This window comes from Athene cunicularia (genome assembly GCF_003259725.1).
Source record: "Athene cunicularia isolate RWA chromosome Z unlocalized genomic scaffold, athCun1 chrZ_part1, whole genome shotgun sequence".
NCBI lineage: Eukaryota > Metazoa > Chordata > Aves > Strigiformes > Strigidae > Athene > Athene cunicularia.
The window spans coordinates 32,455,232-32,477,255 of NW_020799142.1; the positions used below are offsets into that span (position 1 = coordinate 32,455,232).

Consider the following 22,024-nt stretch of genomic DNA (forward strand, 5'->3'; position numbering starts at 1 on the left):
GGCTTCTATCAAGACACTCAAGGAGCACTTGAATAGTGTATTAGAGACTCCTAAAAAATCTTTACATGACTCACCAGCGTGGTGGTGGCTCTCTGCTGAGAACAAATCTGTATTACACATAGCTAATGCGTCTAAAGACGTTGCCTGTAGATGTCGTGTCTCTGACAATTTAGTATCACTTTATGGCACTTGTAAATATGTCTTTCATACGTAAGATCTACTGGCAGAGCGGTTCCCCTGGAAAAGGAAGATGTTTGTAGTCTTGCTTCATAATGTTCAGCAGCTGCTCGGTTTCTGCTTGAAGTAACTGGATTTTCTCTTATGTCACGTTGGTGCTGTAAGTTTGCAGATTGCCGTAAAAACACTGGGATTTTATAAGGCTGAGGTCTTGTTCAACTAAAAGTAGTTTTCCCATCGATATGGAAACAACTATTTTCTGGTCTGTCCAGGTAGATGACTACCAAGTCTGGGAATTTTCAGGTTGGCAGTATTCATAAGGGCTAAAATTCTTCATTAAAATACATTTAAACTTCCAGATAAAGACGTTTAGCATATGTTGCTCATAATATATGGATTTGAATTTCCTATAGTTAGAGTTTAGAAATATTATTTTCTGATCTGTTGTGATTATTGTTGTGAGGTGAATCACATTCAGTGTGATTTCAATACCATCTTTCATGGTATGCAAAAGGAAAAAAGTTTGGTGTAACAGGATGAGTTCTCTAGGAAGAAGTAAATAAAGAAAACCAATACAATACTGAACCACACTGTAATTGGAATCAATGAGTTGTTTAGGTAGTGCTGTGAAGAGCAGGATTGAGTGAGTTAAGTGGGTAAATTATTCTTACTGTTCTGTTCTTGTGCAGGCTGCTGTATTGCTGAAGTCCAGTCAGTCTGTCTTGTTCAGCCAGTCTTCCTGACGGCGTGCTCCATGCTTTGAGACCGGGAGGACCTCACTGTTCTGAAATGAAGATGGAGGCAGTGGGAAAAGCAGAAGAACTTATTGATTCAGAAGTTCCGACAAAGACTTCTGAAAAGCAAGAGACTGCTCCTGATGAAGATGGACCTATAGAACTCGAGACACAAGCTCAGAAGGACAGCGTGCCTGCTGCAGCAGACTCTGTGGTGCTCTCTTCAATGCCTTGCTTGCTGATGGAACTGAGGCGAGACTCCTCGGAGTCTCAGCTAGCATCTACGGAGAGTGATAAGCCAACGGGTGGTCGAGTTTACGAGAGTGACTCTTCTAATCATTGCATGCTTTCCCCTTCTTCCAGTGGGCATTTGGCTGACTCAGATACATTGTCTTCCACAGAAGAGAATGAGCCCTGCCAAGCTGAAGCTGCTGTAGAGGGAGATCCTTCTGCAGTGTCTGGGGCTGCAGTTGGGAGGAAATCCAGGCGATCCAGGTCTGAAAGTGAAACTTCAACAATGGCTGCCAAGAAAAACCGACAGTCTAGTGATAAGCAGAATGGTCGAGTTACCAAGGTAAAAGGTCATCGAAGCCAAAAGCACAAAGAAAGAATCCGTCTCTTAAGACAGAAACGGGAGGCAGCTGCTCGCAAGAAGTACAACCTGCTGCAGGACAGCAGTACCAGTGATAGTGACCTGACGTGTGACTCGAGCACGAGTTCATCAGATGATGATGAAGAGGTTTCAGGGAGCAGCAAGACAATCACTGCAGAGATACCAGGTAGAGGATGTTTTTTAAACTGAACTGTAACGCATCTGACATCGTTTCTCAGCTGTCATGCTAAATTAAATGAGTGACACTTGAGAAAACCCAGGAGAACTGCAGCTCTGTAAATTTGAAGACTGCAGTATATTAACAAGACATGGGCAAATTTTAAAAATCTGTTCTGAGGTTTCAGTGCACTTTTGCACACCAACAAAGCATAGGAATGGTAAATTGGAGGAAGGACTGTCTTTGAATTCTGGAATTTTCAGATCTTTTCCTCTGTAAGCCTACATGAACTCCTATCAGTGCTGTCAGATCCCATTAGATGGTGATAATCTATTAAATACACTGTTAACTGGCCAGCTTTGCTTTAAGACCACAGCTTGGCAGCTGTGTTGGAAATAACATGGCATACCTCTTGCCTGTGTTACAGTAAGGCCGTGTTCATTATTGCACTTTCGCTGTGCTTTCAGCTCTACCTTTCAGTGCATGACAAACCTACTTAGCCTTATTGTAAATTCTTGCAGATTGCAGCTGGTCACCTATTTTAGGACATAAATATGAATTTGTTTACGCAGGTGCCCAAGCTATATCCACACCTAAATTTCCAACTTTTTAGACAAAGCTGTTACCATTTCCTATGTCATAAAGGACCCATAATTTTTATACTTTTAATTTTCTGACACATCTGTGTTGAGATTGGAGGCAGCAAATTATAAGGGCCTTCTCATGATTTTACGAGCAAAAGAAAGATGAATTCTTAAGTTTCTTGTCTGCTGAGCCTTTGTTATTTTATTAGCCCAAGTGCCGTGGACAGGATTTTGTGTGAATTATTCTTGCAGCATATTATACCATAGAACCGTCATCATATGGCAATCTGTCAAAAATAAAATCACATAAAAATAAACTTTTTGGCTTGCCAATTATTACTGGGTTACATGCCTTTTTGCCTCTTGTGCTAGAAGTTTGGTTTTTTTGGAGATAAATATCAGTTTACGTAGGACAGGAATATTTAAAGGAAAACTGCAATAATTAGTCTTAAGTTGCTTAACTGATGTTTGCTAGATGAATTAATTAAAATATTTGCAACAGATTTTACAAATAACTGTTTTAATTTATTTGATTATGGTGAGTGATTTTGTCACCATGAGAACTAGCATTTTTCCCACATACTGCTAGGAAGCAGGTTGCACAAAGAAGGTTCATGTTTATTATTATTATTAGAAAGTCTGGGAGAGGCATAGTCCTCCTATAATTCTTGAGCAGTAAACTTTTAATAGAGACCTAAAATTATTTTTACCGATTTAGTAGTCAGACTTCTGGCTTTCATAGTTTTGTGCCTGTTTATTTACTATATTTACATTTTGATGGGCAATTAAAGCCTTATTTAAAGCCTGTCAGAGAAGACTATTTCATTTGGTTTTGGGACCGGTTCCTCCCCACCCCCCAAAAAACCCAGAACACACATAATAAATATCCCAGGTTATATTCTTTATTTAAGTCATAAAAGTACCTTGTGACCCAGAAAGCCACTACATGGTATTTTCAGATCTGCTTAGATTTCTGACTTCCAATGCAGAGACCTGAAACCACGCTAGGGTACTTTTTCTGTGTCACTAGACTCTTCTGTATTTGAGCTCTTAGTCTTACCTGTTAGGTAATTGCAGTGAAATGTTCCCATTGCAGTGCACAAAACAACTTGATGATATAGTCATGATTACACCAGGGCCCAGTTTTACCTGCGATGCAAGATGTGGGAGTGCAAAAACCATCTTGAGGAACAATGACCTTTATTCTTATTTCATAGCCCCTATCATGTGCTTGATACTAAATTACATTTAAGACATTAAAACTCGTGAGCTGTCCTTTTGGAACTAGGTACAACGTGTACCTGCCTCATTGTGGTTTTCCTTTAAATAGAAACGGCTTTGGTTTGTGGAGAGCAGTCTCCAAGTACAAGAGAAAAATACTCTCTACAGAGATAAGGACAAAGCTGGCCAAAAATTCATCCTGTGCTCTTTGTGTGTTAATGAGACGTTGTGGTCTTAACAGATGCAATGGAGCTGGGAGTCTGAGTAGGACTCCCAGCTCTCTGTCGCAGTGGTAGGTTCACATGCCATCTGCGGTCCCTCTTCTTGGAACTGGCAAAGTGCTTCACTTAATTCTTTTTTTTTTTTTTGGACTAGAAAGCCATTTTAGTGCACTTAGCATTACACTGTGAATATCCTCAAAATATAGGGAATGAACACATAGTTAGAAAATAATACAGGGTATCAAAGAGCATTACTGGAAATTCAGTCTATGAGTGTCCTGTGGACACAGTCAAAAGCTAAGAAGTTTAACTTGACACTTGAACTTGAGTGTCAAGAAACTATAGTGCACCTGTCAGAAGGACGTAAGCACGAAAAAACTTTTGCCTTTACTTTTGAAAAGAGTCTGTACACGTTGATGCAGAAGAGCTTTATAGACAGTCTTTGTTCCCCTTAGCCTTCCTGTATTTGGACACTTCAGCTGTAGTGTTGGTTATTGTCTCAACATAACTTGTTATTTGGACTGATTTTCAAATGTCTGTTTTCTGAAAAATAGCTTTGCCAACAGAGATGCTCTAAAATTTTTAGTGACAGTTAATGTGGCTTTCATGTATGAAGGTTATATATACATACTCTGGCTCTTAACCTTCCATTGACACAGGTAGCGTTACAGAAGACAGTTCGCTTCTGTGGTCTGAATAATTAAAGTGCCACATTTGAGAATACAGTAGTCTTTTAAGTTTGACTAAACCTCTTCCATTTTAATAGTGCCGTTATTTTTTTCAAACCATCCACATCACTGGCTCTGAAATATGTTTGGCTAAATGAGAAAGGTAGGGGAAATGTTCAGTGAAATACATAATAATGCCATGAAGTTATGAACCAAGCAGTTGTGCAGTAGAGAGCCAGTTCTCTGCTGAACTCAAATGTATCGTGGATTAAAATACTGGCAGGCTTGTTTTTCTTCTCAAGAAAGATTGAAAAGTAAAGAGTTGAGATCTTACTGCTGATACTTCAGTAAAACTGTTGTGAGCTCAGCAGGAGCTAAGCACAATATATGTTATTCTGAACGCATTATATGGTGTTAATTTACACCTGAAAGTACAGATTCATCTAAACTTCATGGATGCTACTGAGAATCTTTTCACTGACCTGAGTAGTCATCATCTTGGGCTCTTTAATTCAGGGAATACCATTGCTTTTGAATTATTGCAGATGAGGAATAATTTCTTATCTTTCAGTGATTGAGCTTCTCTGTTGGCATTTAGGATTTTACCATTCTTAAACAAACACCAGACAGCATTCATGGTGTAAGTGGATGATCTTTGAGTCCTGAAATAGGTTCTGCTAGACCTGCTGCTGTTGAAGGTTTTTCCTTTATACAATTTCAAATTTGAATGTGCAAATTAACTCTGAATGAAATTGGCATGAGAGCAAGTCTGGGAATCAATATTTGTTTCTGTGACTTTGGGAGAAGGAAGGGGTTTTTAAAAATTCAGATTTGACAGTATTGGCATTTCACCACCATTATGCTTTTTTACAAATCAAAAAAATTGGAATTGAAATAGGGGTGACAAATGCTTTAGGCTTAAAAAAACAATCTGTTAAAAAGTTTGAGTATGCAGAAACCCAAAGAGAGGAGCACAGTGTGTGTAAGGGACTCTCAGCCACATTACTTCCTCCTAAGAATTGTCCGTAGACCTCAGATGAAGCATCTTGCAAGGGGTGAATTTGGTTGAAGTAACTCAAAATGACGATCATTTACGAACAGGGAGAAAAAAATATTTTAAGAGTGATTTGCAGAAGGATACTCATTTGGAAGTGTTGGGTAGCACAACACCACAGAGGAATCCACTGTTGAGAATTAGAAGGAAGATGTGACAGGTCTTCTTAAATTGTTAGGTCATCAAATTTCCTAAAGTAAATACCTTCAGATTTGGTCATTATTTGAATAGTACTTAATAGATCCCATAAAGTGACAGCACTGGGGAATTTCTTAGGTTCTTTTCTGCAGGAGGTATTGTCTTGAAAATAAGATACAAGTCTTGGATTCTGATGCCTTTGTGACTGCAGATTTCTTTGCCTTCTAACTTAGTGTAACTTCAAAAACTATAGAGCTGTAAGTTTGAGGATGGTAAAAGAACCAATTAGATAAATGCTAGCAATTTTATTATAACAAAAATGCATTTTTAGATTTTTTTTTTTTTAAACTGAAGGCTGCCAGTAAAGATTGACTAAGGCTTGTTATAAGAACTGCAAGGGAAGCATTTGAAACATTAATTTGCTGCTATGTAAATTGTAAATATACTGTGAATTATGCCTTTTAAAAATAGTATTGCAGGGTAATATATATTTCAATACATAGTCTCTTTGGTTTGCAATACCGTTTTCACAACTTTGGCAATGCTAGTTCATTCATAACTTTAAAAGCCTAGCTAGATTGTCTCCCAAATCGCCATCAATAGTTTTTATTTCAATTGCAATTAAAACTTACTCAACGTTACTTAAAGGTGTCTGATCATAAGCCTGTGGAAGTCAGGAAGACTGCCGTTTAGTTACGTGACCTTGGGATGAGATCCCTGACTAAAGATGAATAAACGGAATTGTATTGGATGTTCAGCACTAGGAGTATAAGAACAGCAGGAGTGCTTTTTTCAGGGAGGAAAAAAGACACTGAATATACAAAAGGAACCACATTTTAGGAGAAAGGTACCACTTTACTAATTACTTTTAGTTAAAATGTGGTTGGAGGGATGCAAATTAGTTGCTATAAAGTAACTTATTTTTGAGCAGAGGACTGGAATGCTGAATTTCCAGCCTGTCTGGTAGGTACACAGATGGGAGAGAGAACTTAAAAAATGGGGGGTTTAATTGAAGGTTTTTGGCCCTCACTGGGTAGCATTGCTACTGCTTGTAAATAAGAGAATAATAGATTTTGCTTAGCTGCTACTGAAGGACTTATGTATACCTCATTTAAATAGCTCCTAAAACCAATGTATTGCTTAAGTAATACTGTAATTTCATGTACAGAATGAAATCCCAATAAGGATTTAGTGCCTTATGTTTTTATTAGTAAAAATTTGCTTAGGTTGTGCAATGATTTCACTCACTCTTAGGGTATTTGCTATTCTTAAGCTAGAGGATCCCACAAGTTTCGTGCTTACATATTAAATTGTCAGGTTCTGTAGCTGCTTTGTGTAGTTTAGTGTGATGCTTGTCTTGTTTTGAAATTACCTTAAGTAAGGCTTGTGTGTTGGGGGGGCGTGCACCCATTGTTTATTATTCCTCAAAACAGGTACAGAGCCTTGTTTTCTTGGGCTTTTACTGCTTCCTGCAGGATTCCTGGCTGAACTCTAGACTTAAAAATATAGATACCGCTGCCTTTTCTTATTGATATGTGGAGTAAGGTAATGAGGATGGCCTTCTTGCTGCTAAAGTTCTTCCTGATAATCCCAAAGTCAGTCATTTTAGCCATCTTTTTGATGGACAGAAGGAAGGACGACGATTTCCTTCCAGCTGTGCCCTATCTGTTTTCTGCCTTGGCTAGCATTAATGCCTGAAACGCTGCACAGCCGGCAGCTCATGCGATGGAGGGCAGGCTTCTAGTTGGTGTGAGGTCGGTCGCTTCTCCGTGTTGTGTGGATTAGCCTGTGATGTATCTGTGTCCATCAGACCTAAAGAGGTTGCTTTCACCTCATGTAGTAGCACAGCATTCACGTATCTTTTCACCTTTGTGTGTTTGTGCTGTGTATTCATTGGTGTTTAGCTTGTTTTCCAGAATTAGACCAAGAGATTTGGGCTTGGTACTTTAGATGCTGGAATCACTATATCAGCCTTTACCTCTGTTACCTTGTGTACAATTTTTGTCTGTGCTTAACAGTCCATTATAAAAGGGTTCAAGTATGTTAGTAAAATACGCATAATTATTCAGGTTTATTGGTTAAACAATAGTATTCTGGATTGCAGTTTAACAGAATTAAACACGTTATTGTATAATATTTTTGACACTTTCAGTTGAGTTCAAAACAAACTGCAAGGGAATTGGACTAATTTTGTTTATTTATAAAAAAAAGACCTTTGTGACAGAATTGTCTGAGAATTCTAGAATAAAAATAATTTTGAAGCCAAAATTTCTATTATAACCTCAGTGAGTGAAAAATGGGTGTTTTTTGACAGTAATGATGTTGGTTACTATTTGCTAATTCCTCCCCCATTTTCATATCCAAAGGACACAGTTAGAAAAGTTGTTTTCCTGAGTTAACATGCCTTAATAAACAATATTATGTTTTTACTTAATGATGTCTTATCAAATGGCCTCAATGTCTTTAAAGCTGGCTTCAGTCGTGCTGGGGGATCTGGAGGAGCGACCAGGGAAATTCCAGGATTGCTTGACAGGGGCACCGTGTGGGATAGGAACTGCATAGGCAATGTCCTGGAAGAGGCCATGAACTGCTTTGCCGAGATGCAGAGGCAGACAGAGGAGAAATTTCGCATGTGGATAGAAAAGCTAACCCGTCTTGACACGGATGAAGAAAGCAAGCAACAACTGGAGCCCAGGGAACCTAAAATTCAACTAGTTGGCCAAAGAATTCCCCCAACCACACAGTCAGGGGCTTTCATACAGATGCCTGATAGCCAAGTACTTCCACAGCAGTCGTTTAATTCTTACATGGGCTATCAAAATGTCGATGCTACACTAGAGTTTCCAGCGACTTTTAATAACAATTTTCCACCCAGCTTTCCAGAGAATGGGAATATTGCAGAGCCTGATCTGAATCAATCATAAACTTAAATCCGGTCTTTGCAATCTTGATGTTACTTTGGATTATGCTAAAAACAAGGTTTGCTTTTCTCTTCGTATATGTTTGTTTTGTTTTCCTCTTTTAGATTTTATTACCGTGTTATAATTTTTTTTAATTTATAGAGAATATATACGTAGTTTAAAAAACTGCACAGCATACCCACATGCATGTGCCAGCACACACATACCAACACCCTTAAAGGTGTGCAGGGGGAAACTACCCTAAGCTTTCATCACCAAACATGGGAAAATATAACTTAGAATTCTTCTTTAGGTACCCCAAAATCAGTAGAGCCGTGTTTGCTACAATAGGAGCATTCAGAGTATTCATCCAAATGCTCTTTTTGCATGTTAAAACATTTATATAAGGAAATAAGTTTTATATTTAAAGATGTAAAGTACCCTAGAGAACCAGACTATATACAGACCCATAACATTTCCTTAATTGTCTGTTTACTCCCAAGTTTTGCAACTTGACCATGTCACACAAGGTTTTTTTTTTCTTCTTCCTTATTAGGCAGAAGTAGTAAGTAAGCTTACCTTGAAGATTTAGCTATACATAAAAAATGTGCACAACAGATTATTTTTTTGTCTCCCATTTAGTAGTTCATTTTCTGTCCAGAGTTTTTATTAATGTCACTGCTGTGTTGCACAGGGCATATTTACGGAAGCAGCTGTTTTATATTGTGTGCACAAATACACACATGTATACATATTTTTATATATATATGTGCTTGGTTTGGGTGGAAATCATCTCCTCTAATTTTAGGTATCTAGTTTACTGTTCTAGGGATCTCCTGAGTCAATGGGAACAGAGAAACACCTACAGAGGATTCCTCCTGTCAGTGTCTTTGTCTTCCATTAGTTGCCTAAACCTCCTTTATAAACAGTTTAGAACTGAAAACTTTTGGCTAAAGTTAGGCGAGATGAATCACACCCAACTGCGTGTGCATGCATGACCTGGGCACACAAAGCGCTGCTGCTTCCTTCTGTATATACAATCAAACTGCATCCTTCATGCTGGAATAAAATAGTCGTGTCAGTCCTAAGATAAGCAGCCATCGGTGGATGGATTGAGCCTTGGCACAGGAATTCAAAGGCTCGACAGTCAGATGAGTAAACACCGTGGTGGTCTGAAGTTATGGGTTGCTGGTCTGGGTCAGACAGCAAGAGCTTCTTCTGAACCGTGTTTGAATGCCACTGAAATCATTATCTACTTGTGATGGGGAATGCCAGACCATTAGTTTCATTTAAATAATACAATAACTTGCTATTGTCTGAATTTTTTTATACTGATAGTTATCCTCAGTAGGCAGGCTTGAAACTGTGATGTTTAAAATAGGATTAATTTAAACTATATATTAGAAATCTCTATTTATTATCACTACACACAGGGATTTTTTGGTCACCTCTCCATTAAGGCCTTTCTTCATGTGAAGTAACTTCTCTGTAGCTACCAAAAATGTGTATTTATCATCAGTTAGAAGTTGCTAAAAGTTTATAATGCAAATTAAATCAAAATTTTAATAATGGAAATTGAATGTCTTTGCATAGACATAATTTAAGTAGAGAGAACACTGTAGTTCTCCTTCAGGTCTGTGATTTTGCTTTTTAAACAACAGTCACTTTTTTTTTATAATTTAGTGTAATTCCTTTTCTTCCTGTTGGAAGTAACCAGTGTATCAGAATTCTGTAGGTGTCTTTTTTTTTTTTTCCTCCCTGAAGTCAGTGGGAGTTTTTCCATCAACTTATATGGGGATTTGAATCAAACCTGTAACAGAAACATAGGAACTGCTTTTTGTTACCAGCATAATGCTAACACTGGTGTTCTAACATTATTCTTGGCCCAGACTTACTTTTTTTTTGAAGTACATGATGCCTTCATTTAAAAAAAAATAGGTTAGAGAGCTGTGTTATTTTCAGAGTAACTGTTTGAAAGACTATGCAGGGGATAATTTTTAAGTACTGGAATAAATTCTTTACAGATCACCTTCATGCATAATTTTGATACAGAGATTTTGATATGAACTTGTAAGATAACTCCCTTGTCTGACATTGTGTGCATTTTTAACTTAACTGTAGGTAAAAGTTAAACAAGTTAGTCTATGTTTGATTGCAATTTAATAAACTTGTCCTGGTCTGTTTAAAATTTAAGATCCTTTGGGGGAGATTATTTGCTGATATTTTAAGGAAAAAAAAAATCCGATCCTTCTGGTGTTCATAGATTTTATATATATATAATTATATATATACCTTTATGATGATGATGATAAGAGCAGCATATTTTAAAGCATGACAACTTTACAAGTCTTCCTGCGCATGCAGAAGCAGCTTTTTGCAGTGACTGGTTTCTTTGACTTAACTCAGTATGTCTGTAAGCATGCCCTTAACTTTTTTTTATAAAATAGTGTATATGGAGCAATTAGGTATTTCAAAACAAATTGTGTAAGGGGATCAGTATCTGTCAGACTGAAACACTTTTATATACTTAGCTCATAAAAGGATAACTTTATTAGGGATGTAGCCAGTGAAATTCTGCAAAATTTCAATGTCTTGGTTAGGTAATCTTTAAAAAAACCCCAACAAAACATACATTGAAATAGTCTAGCATATTGATAGATAAAAAATTAGATTTGGTTAATGTAGGCAAAAATATAGACCTGTCAAACATTTATATCCCTTTATGTTAATTGGAGTTTTCAACGCAAGTAGCGATGTGAAACAAGAAGAGGATTACAGCAGTTGAGGATACAGACTTACACAGACTTTAAAGCTGTACTTTCTACAATAAAATTGTTCCAAGGCATCCAGAAGACTGAAGGAATACCTCATGTTCGATACAATTTTAACTTAATTTCCCCACAAAAGCTACCTAGTGCTAAGAATACCTGTGCAAGAGCAATGGTTGTCAATAGTTAATACTATTTTGTTTGCTCTTTTCACTTGCCTCAAAACTGCAGTCAGAACTTCAGCTGTCATAAATCAGCTCCTTTGAAATGAAAAGTGTGCACTGATGTATGAATATCTGGTCCATTAGTTTGTTTTCCATGTGAAGAAGGATGTTTCTCCTTCTGGGAACTGAGGGAGGACCCCATTTTTCTGTTCAGGTGCAGTATAACCTGCCTGATGAAGGATTTGGCAGGCTGTGCAATTAAATAGGAGCATCTCTCTTCGATGCTTTGTACTGTGAATTTGAAAGATGCAGAGCACTAAATAAACCAGCTTTCAGATGCCAATGCTAGTGATGAGACTGTATTTTAAATGCAGCCTTTGGCATCTCTTTTAGAAAACAGATTCATAATACGTAATTTCAGGTGGGCTTTTTTTTTTCTCCTGGAAATATTTTTGCTGTATAATATGGCTGCAGTTGATTTTGTCATGGTTTCCATTATAAGCTCTTATGTTCCAAGGGCATTGACTAGAAACTTTCAGGGAGTTAAAATTTCTTCAGCTGAAATTTTAACATAAATTGCATTCCGTATTTCATTAAAGCAGTCTGGCCTTAAGATTATTTTAAGATTATCAGAAAGCAACTCTTCTACTTTCCAGCTCGAGAGTTACATTTTGAATGTGTGTTTATGCTCACATCTCAGCAAATTATTCAAAACCACCGAATTTAACAAGTAGAGGAGAAATCGGTAAGAGTTTTGCACAGAGGTAGAGAATCGCAGATGATAATTTAGAGTTTCTCTAATTGCCCTAGGTTTTATACTTCAGAATGGAGTAGAGAAACATTCTAGTTTCTTTAAATTTTATTTATTTTTCGATCTTGAAAGAGTTAAATGCATCAAGTCAAATTAGCTGGTGTAGACTGGTGTAAGTCCAGGGAAGACGGTGCCAATTTAAACCCAACTGGCTTATTCATGTTTCTATATTGCCATTTTAATATTAAATTCTATGTTTTGAATGTGGCAACTGTTTGCATGGGAGTAATTGAACACTGTATGACTGCAGAGTTGGAATTTAGTAGCAGGTGAAACATAGCTACGTTGTTAGCATTTTTTTGCAAATGCAAAAAAAAAAAGTCTTTATAGAAAGGCTCAATTTAAGTGTCACTAAATGTCAAACTGGCAGTTCAGTAAATGAAAAATTAGAGGATCTGCTCCTAGAACTGGACCATATTTCCTTGAAAGTCCAGGGTTTAGTGTGCAGTGTTTTTGCAGGCTTGGCTGCAGGTTCCTTCCCAGGCACTTATGCTGCTTCCCTCCCTTGAGTGGGGTTTGTTAAGGAAGGTCTCTAGGAAATTCCACCCTTCACACAATTGTTTTATCTGAGGGTTTGGGGTTTTGCTTCAAATGCTTCTGACAAAACATCTGATATATCAGGCTTTATTTAGGAAAAAAACCCCAAAGTAATACCCAACATAAAATAAGTCCAAGTAAAGATAGCGAAACTATTCAGTGTTTCTATTTCAAAAGCATGGGAAAAAAGATAGTAAAAAAAATCTTAAAAGCTTTCAGAAATACTGCTCTTCAGTGTTATTTTTAACAGTATTAGGACAAAATAATTCAGGCAGAAATACACATCTCTATTTTTTTAAGTTCAGAGTGTCTTTTAGTGTTTTTGCAGGATTGTTAGGTTATTTTATCTGAGCTGCTAGAGTTAAGACTGGAGGACAAAAATTCAATGAAATGGGTTTATATTTGGCAGTTATTTTTACAAATTGAAACATATTTATTATCACTGATTTCTCTTGTTAATATATTTTTGTCTCTTCCTGTATCCGCATACTGTAAATCTTTTTTTTTTTTTTTTTAAAAAAAGAGAACCATTGAAAGGGCATTAAGAAATCAAATTCTAGCCCTATTAAAACCAGTAGAAAATTTCTACTAATTTCAGTGGGGCTAGCATTTAATCTCATTTAAAATTGAACTTTTTCTGCAGTTTTTGGTCAGAGAATCCTTCAGCTGACTTCAAGGGGAGCCTTTGCCTGATGAGTGTGTGTAAATCAGACTAGTTGAGCAGATGTCTTGGAAATAGTCAAGGTCTGCCCTGTGACCACTGCAGTTACATTTGGAAGCATTAGAACAAATGCGCTTTGTAATTTGTACTGTAGAAGCTAAAATCCTCAGGCTGAATGATAAGGATGGACAGTACCTTGGAAAACAGGAAGCTGGAAACTGGTCTTTCTCACAAATTTTATTATTTTCATAGTGTTAGACCAGGAAAATGAAGGCACATGGGAAATCAGCCTATTAAGTTAGAAGCAATTTCAAGTGCTCTGTTATATCTTAAAGACTGATTGAGGAGGGGGTTGGTCTGGACCATCAAAAGTTTTGCATCAAGGCTGTATCAGTCCTTCCATGGGAAGATACAGCTTTTACTTGTAAAAATGGGATGTTTTCCAGAGGGGCATATATGGGGGTGTGTGTGTGTGTGCATGTTTTCCTGCCTTTTTCTAATGTGAATTGTATTTACATAGACAGTTTTGGTTTTTTTTTAAACTGTCATAGCTATGTAAGAATAGGGTGTGATGGTTTCCAAAACCCTCCTGTGGAACGTTTTTGCAAGTAGAACTGGGGAAGAGATCTGGCTAATATCTCTGCTTCCATAATTAATGAATCATTAGGTAGCATCAGGGAAAATAAATCCTATCATGAGATACAAAGTACACACCACTTCCTGATATTTTCAAGACACAGCCATGTTCCATGTGCCTTTGCTTAATACATAAGAAAAAGACTTTATTATGTCTTTAAATATAATTTGGTAACACAAATCCAAGGTATTTTCCATCTAGTCATCAAAATGCCTGAAAGAGTGAATGTTGATCAGCAAGACTTGAATTTTTGAGGTCTCTTTTGATGTGATATATTTAAAAAGATCTAGTTTGAGAACAGATACTTATTTGATCATCTTTGCTTGATTTTATTACTTTATTATTATGGTTAAAAAAACCAAACGCAAAAGCTTTACTGTGTGAAATGAAGGAAAATGTGAAGAAAATGGATTCATTGATAACTTTTCACTTTATGATTTTAGAGAGAATGTTGTTATACTACTACTATTGTTTATTATTGTATTTACAATGTATTCTTTGCCTAACCCTGTAAATTTTAAAATGTAACTACTGTAACCTGGAATAAATAAATAAACAAAAATGGTAATGAAGCGTTTCATGTTGATAAAACAACATAAAAGAGGACAGATATCCCCCGCCCCCCCCCGCTCCTCTTTGGGAATTGTTTTAGGGTTCAGATGGTTTGCCATTTGAACTTAACATACTTTACAAAACTGTAGCTCTGGATCATGTTTTAAGTAATATCAGTTTTGTATTGTTTATCTAAAACAAAAGAATTGTCACCTCAGCCTGTAGTCTTGTATATGAAACCTTTCTGTTTGGATCAAAGTTACTGATGTGTCTACTGTAAAACTACTGTGGCAAGTCACGTAAGATGAATCTTCTAGTTTTTGGCACACAAAATGTTATTACTTCAATCACTGATCTTAAATTACTTTAATCACTGATCTTCAGTTACTTCAATCACTGAAATTACTTCAATCATCCGATCTTAAAAATCTGTATAGGTATTAAAGTCCATTCTATGTATTACTTCTTCTCAAAGTAAATCTAGTTATCTCTTCAATTTAAGTGTCAAGTGTAAATTAGGGCATTGTTAGAATTTTTTTTTTTTTTAATTTTAAAATGTCTCAGTGTTCCCTTTTGTTATATAAAAATAAATGCAGTTTATAATGAAGTACTGAGACTGAGGCAAAGCAGTGCCTACATTCACAGTGAAGATACAGAGGCGAGGCTGGAAGAAGCTGTGCCTTCTTGGGCTTGCCATTACCTGGGTGCCTTTGTGTGTGTTGCCTTTTTAGCTTTTGCATGGTTCACAAAAGCATTCCTAAACACTGTCTTTAAACTTAATAATTCAGCAGTTAAAAATAGCTCAGTAATTTGAGGGGAGTGTCGTTTTCAGCAAAGCTGAGCTCCTCTGCTTGTTAGCCTTGAGCAAGCTGCAGATCTCTGCTTGCCTCAGTTTCCCTTATGGGCAAAAGGAGATTAATAACCACCTCAGAGCCCTTTTGAGATCCACTAACGGAAAGCTTTTCGTAAGAATGAAGTACTGTAATTATTATTGCCATTATTATTTTACCTGTTCTGTGGGTTTTAAAGCTTAGGGTGATACTCACACCTACATACGGCTCCATGTCTCCTTAGTGCGAAGACACTGATGACTCCAGAGGGCAATTCAGATCACCAAAAATAGGCTTTTAATTCTGAAATTATTTCAGTCAGGATTGAATTCAGTCCAGTCCTCTGGAGATTTCAGTCTTTTTTCACTACTTGTAGAGAAAATATAACGAGGTTTAAATCCCATCCCTAAGGCTGGAATTCTCCTTGCTGAACTTCAGCAGTGTAAAAGTTAGGTGCCTTGTCTAAGGTGGTTGTCTAAGCTCTTTCTGTTTACTGGGGAGATGATGATGCTTCAGGCTTCAATTTCCAGGATGAGATTACTTGACCCTCAAGTTCCTCTCTCTGGCTATAGTGGGCAGGAATTTAGGCAATTTACTTGGCACTACGTGCCTAAATGGAGAAAGCTAAAGAGAAGTGATGACTTATAAGGACTAAATTCCCCATTCACGTTCTTCTAGCTACTATCTTTTGTTTCTTATGACAAAATACTGCTGTACAGCTTCTGGAGCGCAAAGGTACGGTGCTTCTTGCAGGATCGCTGCTCTTAACCTACAGCTGAAACTTTATGGTTGATTCCCCCTTTTTACTTGTGCTCCATTATAATGAACTAAAGGATAATAGGAGTGTAATCTTACAACACTGTTTAGACCGCTGAGTGAGAAGTGGCTCTATGAAATGCACAGTGGGAGCGACTACCAGATAAGAAATTACTGGATTTTCTACATTGCAAGCTTAAAATGAAAGTTGATTTATGCAGACCCATATTTTTGTGCATGTGGGATGCTTCTGATTCAGTTGTCCGGAGTGGAATTAGTTTTGATGAGCTGTGTAAATAAATTAAGGAAGAATTGGGCACTTGGAAGTGCTGTCCCCATGATGACCTCTGCCTCTGAATTCTTTGGAAAAAAAAAAAAAAAGAGCAGTCTTTCCCTCCCTCTGTTAACATTAAATGTCAACAGCTGTATTTTGCTGCTGGTACTTATTAACTTTTTCAGCCTTGTCTTTTTCAAGCATTTATTGCTTTAGAAATGAATTAAAGCTTACCACCAGGGAAATGTAAGTCTTCCAGCTACCTTGGCTTCTAAAAAGATGCAGTTTTTCTTAAATAGGTTGTTTAAATTACTGACCAGGGAACCTCCTAATTGTGCTGTGTTAAATTTTGATTCTGCCATGGTTTGTTCTGGTGTCTGTTTTGAAATCCTGCTAGTAATTATGAGGAGTAGCTCTATTGTGAAGAAAAGATGATAAATTACAACTATGGTTGTAGTTAATCCTTTTACCTTTTCAGCCTGAAAGCATTTTTTTCACTTATTTCCTAGCTGAAACCAGTTGTCCTTATTTCTTGGTACCACACATTCACTTTGCATCACATCATCAGATGATCATGTAGTTGACTAGAGAAGCATTATTTATTTCCAAATTTAACCCCTCCTGTCTCATCCTTGTAGCACTGAAAAGGAAACAGGCTTTTGGAAGTGGGTGATTTTTAGAGGATATTTTTAATATGCCTTCACTGCAACTTTGATCTAGTTGTGGATGTCTACAACTTATTTATCAGTCCGTTTCTTGTTGTTTGTTTTTTTTTTTTTTTTTTTTTTTAAACACACATAGACATTTATTGCTTATTTCTTTTATACATGCTGGGAATCCTAGGATTTGTTGCAGCATCATCGTTGTTCTCTTGGGTGATAGGTATGTCAGGGGGCCTTTCGTTTCCAACTCTGGTCCTGAAAGGCAAGACTGAGAAAAGCAAAAATAGATCTCTGCTGTGATTGCTTTGTAAATAGGCAGCTTGTTTTTTCCAGACTGTTAAATTGGTGGCTGTTACACTGACAAATATAATTACAGTATGTAAATTATATTGAAAATATTTTTGTCTGTTTGATGTATACTAAATTTAAGCTAAGTTATAAGGTGTGCTGTTTGGAAGTGTGGAAGATACAAGAGTGGAGCTACAGATAACAAGTTTATGCTTGTATTTCCTACTGATGAAGACTTTCACACAAGTTATTTCTATGGGTAGGTGATGAGAATATCACTCTGCATGTATATACATTTATTATACATTTTTGCATGATTATACATGTAGGAGTGGTACAATTTTGACTTGAGACTATTGGTGCCTTTTGTCCAAATATAATTTTACTTGTGTTGACATGTCTATCTAAAATCAAATTTCGCTTCTGCTTTTGGAGCTCCTAGTGAGAAGCAAAAGAAACAGAGACCTGAAGGAACAGTACATAGCTCCTGAAATTTTAGATAATCTATCGAAAAAAATGGTCAAATAGTCAATATTGTACTTGACCCTCGTATCTTCTGCACTCAACTGTTTATTTTTATAGATCACATTATATATATTCACACAGAACTCTGATGATAAGACTGAAAGAAGACATGCCTCTCATGATTCAGTCCAGTTGTAACTTCTGCATGTAATTTAACAATCAGGTTTCACAAATAATTAACTGAACGTCAGCCAGCTTAATTTTGAACTTGGTATTCCATTATTCCAAACTTCCAGTCATAATCATCAGTGTTTCATGTTACGAACAGTTGGTCTTTAATACATTGGCATTTAACTACCCATTTATTTTTGTCGGGTCTGTTTTAAGTTTGTAATATAACACTGTTTTATGAATTGTTGTTTTGGAGGCAGGTCTGATCAGAAATATTTTGTGAATTTCTTCATAACTTGTTGCAGAACTGATCTTTACTACAACTTAAGCAATATGGTCACTCTTTAGTGAAGTGTGTTGCTAATCACAAAATAGGCGTTTCTTAAAATAGTAAATTGAATTATGTTTCAGGGACCAAGTTACAAAAAAACCAAAAAAACAAAAAAACAAAACAACCAAAAAAACCCAAACCCCCACCACCCTAAAAGCCTCAGTAGAAACAGCTTTTCAGAGAACTAAATTTGAAACTTTTAGTTCATGTGTTCCGTCTTCAACAGCCACTTAACACTCCTAAAACAAGCCAATCTTTCCTGAAAATTCTTTTCATGTTAATCTTTGTGACTTTTAAAGATTTCTCTAATAGTATTGTAACTGAAGGTCCTATCTTCCTACACACATTATTAGTTTATGATTATTTTATATTATCCCATACAAATTGCATCCTCTGTGTATCATACCCAGAACAGAAAACTCTGGCAGACACTCAACTGCCAGAACTTCTTTGGAGTTAAAGAGTGGTAGCAAAAGAGCTGAGCTTTGGCCCATTCTGGTTTTCTATTTCATACTCTTTTGTGGATGAAGTCTTGGGCCAAAGAAAGTTTTTATTCTGCTATTTGAAGAGTGGGAAGTCCAGCTAATTTCATCCACTTCAAGCCGATAAGCTGTAGCTGAGATGAGGCACTTGAATTAAAATACGCATCCTTTCAGAATTACGTACTTGTCCATTTTCTCTTTGCTTCCACATTAATCCTTGTCTTGAATTTGACTTTTTTTTCTGAGCATCTTCTGTTTTCTAGCATGCTTTCCAATTATAAGTGATTTTCATTCCTCACAAAGAGAATAGTCCATCCTAACAAAATAGACCAAAAAAAGCTTTTTGTTATTCCTCAAGAATAGATTTCAGACTCAATGTAAGCAATTTTGTCTCCCTCTTTCCTCCTTCACTTTTGTGGCCAAAAATTCATGTGGTAATCATACTGAATTAAAAGTATATTTATCATTGCACATAGTTTTGTTTCTTGCTATTCTTGATCTTAAAAAAAAAAACAAACCCAAAAAAACATTACCATTTTGAAAAATTCCCCTTGCCTTTATAGATAAATGTTATGAAAGGAAAGTTGCCTAACATTAACTTTATTGTCACTGAGCCCTAAGGTAGTTCAATCAGCCCTAAGGTAATATAAGTTGTTACTTGAGTTTTGTAAAATCCTCTAGATAAATATCTTGTCTTGCCAAATTAAATGTCCTGTAACTTTTTTATTTTAAACTGAAGGTTTTATTATTTTAAGACTGTAAATGTAACATTGTCGGATATGGAGATGTTTATGTGTTAATGTAAAATATAATATACAACCGATACATTGATAAATGTGTTTTTCTCTACATTTGTGTTTTCTGTGTATGCAAAGGTTAAAATGTCTCTGTAGTCTCAGACTGTTCATTAACTGAGGTTTAATAATTCATATCAACTATAGTTCTTTTAAGAACTTCATGTAGGAGATTGCATTAATCCTTAAACAAAGTATTTGTACTTTTAAAGGTGTCTTTTACAGTATGCTGACTTCTAATCCACGTTGCTTTTCTCTCCTTCTGCAGATGGACCTCCAGTTGTAGCTCATTATGATATATCAGACACAAATTCAGACCCAGAGGTGGTAAATGTGGACAATCTGTTGGCGGCTGCAGTAGTTCAAGAGCACAGTAATTCTTTAGGAAATCAAGACTCAGTATCTGCCTGGAGAAACAGAGGGCTGCGAGATGAACTGAGTGCTGATACAGGTTTGTTTAAATTCTCTTTCTCCAATGTTTGTTCCAGTATCTTAGTTGGTGTCTCTCCCTTTCTTGCTTTCAGTATTTTTGTAGTTTATACAACTTTAAAAGTTCCCTGTGTGGATTTTGCAGTTAAATTGTTAAAAAGGTCTGACATTTATTCCATATTACAACTGATAAAAATTGACAAAGGTTCCTGCAGTGTATTTTCTGACACTAATTTTCTTAATTATTGTTTCTCCTTCTTTTCCCTCTAATTACTTTGTGGAACTTAAGTCTGCGGTTTTGGTGTTGTTTTTTTAAAAAATGAAAATGAGCCAAGCTTGTTACTGAATGCTTGATTATGACAACCCATGCCACCAGCTACTAAACTATTCATAATCTCATTTTAAGTATTGTAGTTGTCCGTGTATGTTTCTTTTGTTTGTCTATTTATTTCTTTAAAATACAAGCCTTAATTATTCCCATATTCCATCTGCATTTCTAACATACTTCAGAAAATTGGACAGACCAATATCAAATAAAGAAGGGTGAAAAGCTGCTGGTAAGTGGGCTTAGCATCAAGAGACAGCAAAGAAATTTCTTTCAAGAAAGCAAGAGCAGAGTACTGTGGAAAAATTCAGAGCAGTTCATGTGGCTCATAAAAATTGTTCAGCTTCACCAAGTGCTTGCACCTCCTCACTAACAAAAGAGTTCAGCAACAATGTGAAATGCTGCTGTGTTTTGGATGCAGAGAGCTAACGGAATATTTTCTGTTGACTTCATCCCCGTAGCCTTGTATGCCAACATACTGCCTTCCTTTCCACTCATTTTTTTTAATACCCTTGTTAAGATTTTTAGCTGCAATAAGACACAAAGTCTTGCCTGCAGTGGTGGAGCACGGCAGTATTTTGTTTCACGCTGTCTTTTCCAAACCTAAGCCTGCCAAGGGCTTCACTTACATTGGAAATGTCCTGGTAGCTCTGAGCTACTTCTCAATGTCTGTAAGGCTTAAAGAAATACAGGTATGTGGCTGATTTTGAAAGAGATGTTCTGTTATATAGTGGACAAGTCCAATATTTGAATAAAAGAATCTCTGTTGCATTATTTTCACTGTGGTCTGTGGCTGGATGTTGTTCCAGCCTTTTGGAAGCTAGCCATTGTTTTCCAAGCTCACTGGTATTGTTTGGGATAGCAGCTGACTAATGGTTAGCTGTTTGACCCTTAACAAGCCCACTCCTTTAAATATTAGAACAGCTGAAATTAACTTTATTATATATAGCACTAATGGATTGGTAATTCAGAGCAGTGTAAGGAAATAAAAAGTTTCTTACCAAGCTTTCTTCCACTTTTTGCTTGTAAGTACAATGCTGCGATGCAGGTAGAACTTTGTCTTCCTTCTTCCACCTATATGCAAGGGGACTTGCAAAGAGGAGGTTGCCAGGTAAAAGAAAACTAGAAAACTTGGAGAAGCTTTTTCATCCCTGACCCTGTGGGAACATGTCCAGACAAATTTGATTCTGGTGCTATGGCCATGTCAGTGTCCAAAAGGATGAATCTCTTTTTCTTCTTGCATACACCTTGCCCCAGAGCACTTTAGCCTTGGTACGCTTCTGACTGCACATTTGTCAGTACTGGCCTTTTTGTACCATGTCTAAGATTGCGTATTTGGAAACAGAATCTTCAAATCTTACATCTTGTTCCCAAATTAATCTTCAGCCATTATCTAGTTTAACAGACATTAAATGATGTGTTCCCATGGGAAAATAATAAAAGCTTTATCTAAGTGAAAAATCTTATTAGGACACACCATCACATCTTTGTGCATGAGCAAATATTTTGGGCTATTTTGCAAGCCCTGATGTTGTGGGGAAAACAACGCATCTCCTTTGGGCGTCATCCTAATATTCATGCAAAGAAATTAACAGCGTAGGCACGTTATTAGGCATGAAA

At 36.6% G+C, this 22,024-nt stretch overlaps 1 protein-coding gene across 1 annotated transcript in view; it reads left to right on the top strand.

Moving 5' to 3' along the window:
• The first annotated feature begins 864 nt into the window (after positions 1-864).
• CZH18orf25 (chromosome Z C18orf25 homolog) overlaps positions 865-22,024 on the top strand; it is a 28,788-nt gene continuing 7,628 nt past the window's right edge. The window contains exons 1-2 of the mRNA XM_026865609.1: positions 865-1,690; positions 19,919-20,101. Of these exons, the coding sequence (XP_026721410.1) occupies positions 967-1,690; positions 19,919-20,101 (907 nt within the window). The 5' untranslated portion in view covers positions 865-966. The remainder of the gene's footprint in view (positions 1,691-19,918; positions 20,102-22,024) is intronic.